Source organism: Tripterygium wilfordii, chromosome 14 (assembly GCF_013401445.1).
Source record: "Tripterygium wilfordii isolate XIE 37 chromosome 14, ASM1340144v1, whole genome shotgun sequence".
In the NCBI taxonomy this organism is placed as follows: Eukaryota; Viridiplantae; Streptophyta; class Magnoliopsida; order Celastrales; family Celastraceae; genus Tripterygium; species Tripterygium wilfordii.
The window spans coordinates 6,048,315-6,055,845 of record NC_052245.1 but is presented as its reverse complement, the minus strand read 5'-3'; the positions used below and the strand labels follow the sequence as shown (position 1 = coordinate 6,055,845).

Sequence of the window (7,531 nt, the reverse complement as noted above, 5' to 3'; positions counted from 1 at the left end):
TAATAATAGCTTCCACAATAAATTTATTATCTTATAGTTGCATATCAATATAGCAATGTACTCCCGCTGACAACAAATTAATTACTATAGTTTTAATCTTTTTCATGAGTGTTATTACTTACTATATCTGTTCATCTTTTCACCTTATTCGCTAATGTTATGTACACATTATTTTGGGGCGGGTGGTTGGTTCGTATAATATCAACTATTATATGTATCTATATACACACCATGCACATATTATATAGATGTAAACTCTTGTATTATATATTTATATGTCTATTATGTTTTGCTTTAAAATACACACCACATAGTAGACATCCGAAGCCCCAGTAATGTAGAAAACAAAAACACACAAGACATCATTATCATCATCCCAGTCTTGTCCCAAACTATATAAGATTTTGAGTAAATATGGAGTTATGAATGGGCTTGGTGTAGGTTCCTTATTAGGGACTTGGAAGAGGAAATGGTCCCAAATACCCCAGCCACAAGCCCAAATCCAATTATGCCCACATTAAAACCCAAGATAGGTTTAGATATTTGAGCCCAAGTAATCTTGATGTAGAAGACACAAGGTAGTATTATGCATATACACACACTAACCAGGGAACCAGTAAGGCTAAGGACGTGCTCAAAATAAGGCACAGAGAGAGCTAGGACTAGTATCACCAGTAGCAGAAATGAACCCACACTGCCTCTAATGATCATCTTCTTCTTAGAACTCATGGTACGTGGGAGGTATTGATTTTCAAGCTGAATTGCAAAAGGTGCAAATTCAAGAGCATATTTGGTCATGGGTGTCAACACAGTAGCCCACAGTGCAATCTTGGTCACAATTAGATGTCTAGGCATGCTGAGAGTGATTTGCGAATTCACTTGAGGCCCAAATAGTTTCGCACCCATGAATGCTAGTGCTGTATAAAGTATAGTAACCGATGTGAAACTCACTATTGATACCTGAAAAAAAACAAGAAGATGCGCACATTAATTAGTTCAGAGGGCTTGACTGCAAATTTTTAAAAAATTGAGTCAGTTTACAGTCATAATAAATACATATTGATAATTATTTATAGTAAAGTAAATTGAATGGACCTTGATGTCATTCCAATAACTTGTATTTAAGGAATAACTAAAAAAAATTCTTTGATGCATGTACCAAACTAAAAACCCATTTTAAATTTAGCTACAAATAATATAACTTGTATCCATAAAAAGGATTAATTAGTAAGCTCATTTCTACTATAGCACTTAAAACTATATACACTAAAATATAGAAGAAGAAAAATATTCATAACATTATAAAATTTTGGTTTAGCTGCCCTTCTGTAATTAATTATAGCCTATTAAATCAATTTAGTTCATTCAAGGAAATCAGAGTTTAGTCCAGTAATGAAATAACCTATTTAGAATAGCGAGGTTTTGGATTCAATTCCTATAGAAAGTGTAGTGAGGGAATATTCCATGTTTTAAAAAAAAAACCCTCTAGATTCTTCAAAGTTCTTTTCTTCTGCCTACGAAATTAGTATAATAATTTCTTTTACTTATAGAAAAATTGAAGACAATGAAACTCAATATTACCTTGGTAAACTTGGACGGATCTTTCATCGCCTTATGTAAGTTGGGGAAAACTACATGACCAGCAAAACTGAATATGTAAAGTCCAGATATGGCAGGAATTTTGTGAAGTTGCAAAACTGGTATCTCTTTATTTGGTCTAATCCCTCCAAAGATGGCAGTGTAAAACACAGAAGACACAATTACAAGTGACATAAAAACTCCTCCTGAAGAAAGAAAAGATATGGAAGAGAGGTCTCTGAGCCACAGACTAGGGAGTGCTACAAGAATTGCAATCACAGTTAGCAGCTGAGAAGAAGACAACTTAACCCAAAATGGAACCTTAATTTGTTTCCCTAAGAACACTGTGACAAGGTTGTCATGAAGACAAATAGTGTAGGACACAAGTGCCATGAATATTTCCAAGTAAATGAAGGTTGCAGCTATGGCTCTTCCTCTTTTTCCGAACGCGTTGTGACCGATGTCAGTGTAGCTTCTTGACTTGGGATTCTTTTCAAGACATATTCCAAGTAGATGTGAAGTGTATGCACATATAACTCCAAGTCCTATAAGCAAGAATGCAGATGTCCATCCTCCATTTTCAAGTGCATATGGAGTTGATAGTTGTCCAAGACCTGTATAATATGCATCTGTTAATTCCTTCTACTAGCTATTACACAAAACACTAGATTTATAATAAATATGCAGAGTAAAAACATCACCTATGAGCATCCCAATCATGTTGATGACAGCATGGCCGAAAGAACTATTAGCCTCACTGTTATTTGTATCAGTTTCTTGATCACACTTGCAAAGTTGGTTTTCCTCAACACAGACATTGCAATTCTTCCAATGCTTGGCCAAATCCGCGCCATGAACGGTTTTGCTCGACGTGACTTGATGATGTCCATGGCATGCTAGTTTTCCAGGAATGAAGTTTGAGATGCTGTCACACATTCTGTGGTGTAAGGTTGAGCTCCTAATCTTTTGGAGATACTGGTGGTTTAGGTAGGCTTGTTAAACAAGTGCAAGAGTGGGTATACATTTATAGCCTATGAGAATCCATTCACTACAATTTGTGAGAAGAGAATCTCAACTGTAGGTGTTGAGACTTGGGATATCTTTCATTAGGCTTGCCAAACAAGAGAATTGGTACACGTTGTACTGATTACCATTGTGATCAAAGAATCTGCAAACGTCATGTAATATGAGATTGGATTTATGCGAATAAGTAATCAATCAACTGTACATATTGGTTATGGAATATAATTTATTTGCAATTCTGTGTATTTGAAGCCTCAGTGTATGTGTGGTTTTTGCTGTGTTGTGATTCATTAAAATGACAGTGAAGGGTCATTCTATACTCGAATTTCCTAGTAATTTGACAGAAAGTGATGCTGATCCTACTTACAAAGTGTAATCTGGCCGGCCTTGTGGAAGATACGGCTGCAAACACAATATTCCAGTGACAATTGTGGATTTGCATGTGAAATTGATCTTGTAATTGCCATCTCTTTGCATTAGTAATACTTTGTCCGCTTTGTGTCAGTCCATACTGGCCCGCACGGTTTTGTCTTCTTAGACTCAACACCAGCCCATACTAGTTTGAACCTAGAAAAATGATTGCTACTAGTTTGAAAGTTTGACCTATTATATCCTGCACTTCACATCTTTCCTGGGCGACATAAGACAAGAGGCGACATAAGACAAGAGGCTTAACCTCATCATCGCTCGATAGCTTGCCCTACACTATACTCCATCGTCATTAGGTAGCTCGTCCAACACTACCAAACATGACACTACAGAGGTTTGTGACACCGCCCACTCAAGCCGAGTGCTACAAATGTCAAATAAGTTAATGAACTTAATTAAGAGAGAATTTATTAAGTGCTCGACCACCTGTTCGAATCTCTAGTACGGTGTTCACACCATTTATGTGTATGAAAACATATTATCTATAGACAGACTAAATGAGTGAGAATGGAATGAGAACCTTTCCAGAAGGAATAAAAAATGAGTATCTCCAGGTATGCTGGATTGCTGGGAGTCTCCCCTCCCCTCCCCTCCCCCATCTTGCAAAGCCTTACCTATATTTAAAAAAAAAGAAAGAAAGATTTTGGCAGAATAAAGGTGAGACCAAATGACAAGATTCTATTGTGAAGAAAGGAACCGTTAATCCCCTTTCGAATTACGTAGTTTTCTTCCAACTAAAATGTTATAAACAAATTAAAGCAGATCAGGAATTTTATTCTTTTATCACACTCTATATGACCACAATTGATCCTCCATCTCCAAGTGAGAACACAAATGAGCCCCATTATCAACAATTACAATTTTTTCGACCATATATATAGTGTGCCAATTATGGATACATGTAAGATGGAACATAATCTACCAATGAAGACCATAGCTGCCAGCCTGCATAAGTGGGTGTGCTAAATATGCACCTATGGTCAACACTGTGATTGCCAAATATGGTAACCGGATAAATTCCTTGTAGTAATCTTTAGGCAACTTTTGACGGCCATCAAGGATAGCTCCAAATGGGATTATACTTGTTCGATTCTTTACAACTTCAAAAGCCTCCCCATACCGTATGGCTAGTCTCCTATCGCCATTCCAAGCACCAAATAAATGGTGCCCAATTAAACCAACAGATGCAGCAACAGCTACGGAGTTCCCAATCCAAATCATATGAGCCAAGCACCAAATAACCTGCCCAGCCAACTGAAAGGGCAAAATGAATTAAATCAAATTGGCTGAAATAAAATCAAGAAGCAGAGTTTATAATTCTGTGTTTTTAAAACACAGACAGGGAGCCCGACCAACATTCAAATTGCTTTATTTTTTATCAAGAAAGCCAACTAAATAGTTTTTGTACTTCAGTCATATTTGGCAACTAATTTCCAAAATACCATAAGCCAGCATTCACCGTGACAATAAAATAAGATAATTTCATCTCCATTAGAATAAATATCTTTCTTAGCCCCCAAAAAAAGATTATAACAGCGATGCTGAAATTAGGTAAATCATTAAATTCTAATAGCAGTGAAGACTACGGTGAATGATACGGGGGAGAGTTGATTAACAGGATAACGAATAACAGTGAATCTATGACGATTATCAAGGCCAAAATGGAATTATACCTGAGGGTGCCTTGTGATTCTCATGATCCCCGTTTCCCAGAGATGCATTTTGGGCTTGTCAACAGCTGCTACTTCCAATAGGTTAAATGTAGAAGGATAGAGCAAAAAGAAAGAGATAAAATTAGAGAGCCACACAAGTTCATGAACACCAGAAACATTTTGGAGCTGCCATAATTGCAACCCGTCATATCTGTGGTTGATGAAGTACACCTGAATCAGATTAGTAGAAAAGTCAAGAACTCAGTTTAAACAAAACTAGATCATTCTATAGCAGCATCAACATAAATGAAAAAAAAAATTAATACTGGATTTGCCACAGGTACACTGGGAACTCACAACAGTGCTAACAGCCAATGGAAGAGAAACCCCAGCAAACAAAACTCGGAATGGACGTTCTCCAATAAGTTTCTCTCCCGTGTCTCGGAGAGTTGCTAGGCCACTGTGGACAGTGGCAAAAATGAGAATTAAGATCAACATCACAACCTGCAAAACATTTCATGGCCCTGCTTCTTATTAGAATCTATTATATTTAAAGATGTCTCAAACAGCTCACAAAATCAACACAGAGACAGTCAAATTTTATTCAGATGCTTTTAAATGGCGATGTAATCACCTCAGTTGCAAATTATGTGTTTTCACATTTATGTTATTCACTAACAAATTTGAATGATTGGAAAATGTTTCCAGCAATCTTGTTTGTTTTCCACTAATCATCTTATTGTACTAGTTGCAAAAAACCTTTGACAACTGATAAAAATAAAACATAAAATTGAACGCACTGCTTCAAGATATGTGGCATCCAGTTAGGAAATTAGCTAATTTCATCATATGAACTCTGAAGAAAAGCTAAAGCCCCAGCTAAGTTCCAATTATTGACCACAAGGATGTGAAGCATGCTGTGATCAACTTCCCATATCTAAAAATGTATATGCAGTCATGCACTGAGGAACTACAAAGTGTTAGATACAATAATTCATTATATTGCATGAAACAACATCCATATAGCCACACATGAAACTGGATCCATTGCCAAAGGGGAAAGGAAAAATCAAACGAAAAAGGGAGATTGGATGGCCTACATTAGCACCCCTGGCTATAAGTTGAGACAGTATTTCAATATGCTCTGCATCTATGAGGATCATAATATATGGTTTGAGATATGAAATAAGAGGTTAAATGTAGTACATAAATTGCTAAATTTAAAGTTTGGACACAACATGCTAACTTTGGCTATTTTATGCAACACTTTGTAAATTAATTACATTTTCACAATTTCCATTCAAAAACTTTTCCACACACTTGAAACAAACAGATGCCTTTTCACTGGAAAATGCACTTGGTACCTAAAACATCACTTAGTCAAGCGGTACTGTGTCAGTCCACGGAAGTAGCAAGCCCAGGCCAATAAATTTGCGTCTTTATCAAGGGTCATAGGGAAGTGAACAACTCACATATCTCCAATGCCACTTACCTAGGATTGCCCACCTTAAAAAGGCAAAGGTGATTTTATTCCCACACGTTCTAGTTCCCTTGTTGTTTAACATGGTTCGAAGTCCAACTTATCAAAATGAAGTTTCTGTGTCTTACTACAATCTTCCCATAAGAATTTAGAGAGAAAGGCAAGGTAAGGTGGTGAGAAACCAATTACTAAACTAGTTTATCTTCTCTCTTTTCTTACCCCAAAACCTACACATGTAGCTTTTCCTCCATCCCGTTAACTCACCACCAAAGTTATACACAATTGCTTCCCCAACTTGTTTCTCCAAAATTGGCTGATGATATATCTTCCATCTTTTAGGTAGCTAACTTAATTAGCACACAACACAGATATACTTCAATCACTCACGCAACTCCTTAGTTCAATTGAGAGCCAAAACAATCAAAAAAAAATTAAAAAAAAAAAAAATCAACTTCTCAGTAGCCAAACAAGAACTAGGAACTATATAGAGAATAACCTCAGGGCTGTCCGAAATGCTAGAAACAGAGTTGATGAAGTCCTTGCCAATCCCAGTTGAATTATCAATCCAAACCACATCAAGAACGAACAGAACAACTCCAAGAATAACACTAAAATAAATCCACGAAGATAGCTTCTGCTCTCCCAAATCGAACGCGGCCGAGTCCTCGCCGACTACCGGTGCCTCCTCTGTGTCTCTTATCGAGGTACGGACCACATGAACTTTCCGGGAAAGCAAAGGATAGTGATGGAATGTGAGATTGGAAGAGCATCTTCTCCGGTTAAAAACGGTAGAATTTTCGATTGCGGGCTTGAGACAGAGAGGTAGTAGGGCTCGTTTGCCATAGCGTCTGGAACCGAGTCGGAAGGGAGAGAGAGCGGTCGGAAGGAGAAGCGAAGTAGACATTTTTGTATTGTTGAGAGAGCAACGAAGAGGGAGAGAGGACAAATGGACTAAAAAGGTAATCGCATTTTGGCAAAAAGAATCTGCAGGTTGTGAAACAATGGATTCGCTGCTACTCTCACCATTGTTTTTTCTCCTCCCTCAAGTCTTAAATAGACTGGGCCGTCCAGCCTTTCAATCCATAACCCAAGCCCAGCAAGGTATCAGGCTCATTGACCCAAGTAGGAATGAAAATGGGCCGGGCTTTGACAAGCCCTAAGCTCGGTTCATTGTGCGAAAAATGTCATTTTAATATTCACTTGACAAATGTTGTACACATAAGGCAAACAAAAATTCTCTTTTCCATATAAGTATATTTTTTTCACATAAATACCTCTTTTAAAAATTAATAATTAAATAATCCCACATTTATCATTCTTCTTCGATAGATATGAATTTTAAAAAAAACATATGAGAAATTTTATTTAC

At 37.0% G+C, this 7,531-nt stretch overlaps 2 protein-coding genes across 2 annotated transcripts; both read right to left on the bottom strand.

Moving 5' to 3' along the window:
* Nucleotides 1–320: 320 nt before the first annotated feature.
* LOC120014076 (amino acid transporter AVT1H) lies at nt 321–2,551 on the bottom strand. Its single transcript, XM_038866004.1, has 3 exons — nt 2,280–2,551; nt 1,582–2,192; nt 321–960 (listed from the first exon to the last, which is right to left on the bottom strand). Exons 1-3 carry the CDS (start codon nt 2,512–2,514, stop codon nt 421–423), a joined length of 1,386 nt encoding a protein of 461 aa, XP_038721932.1. The 5' UTR covers nt 2,515–2,551; the 3' UTR covers nt 321–420.
* A 1,232-nt stretch (nt 2,552–3,783) lies between these two features.
* On the bottom strand, nt 3,784–7,182 carry LOC120014460 (15-cis-zeta-carotene isomerase, chloroplastic). Its single transcript, XM_038866421.1, has 4 exons — nt 6,659–7,182; nt 5,040–5,186; nt 4,704–4,913; nt 3,784–4,284 (listed from the first exon to the last, which is right to left on the bottom strand). Exons 1-4 carry the CDS (start codon nt 7,064–7,066, stop codon nt 3,949–3,951), a joined length of 1,101 nt encoding a protein of 366 aa, XP_038722349.1. The 5' UTR covers nt 7,067–7,182; the 3' UTR covers nt 3,784–3,948.
* Nucleotides 7,183–7,531: the final 349 nt, after the last annotated feature.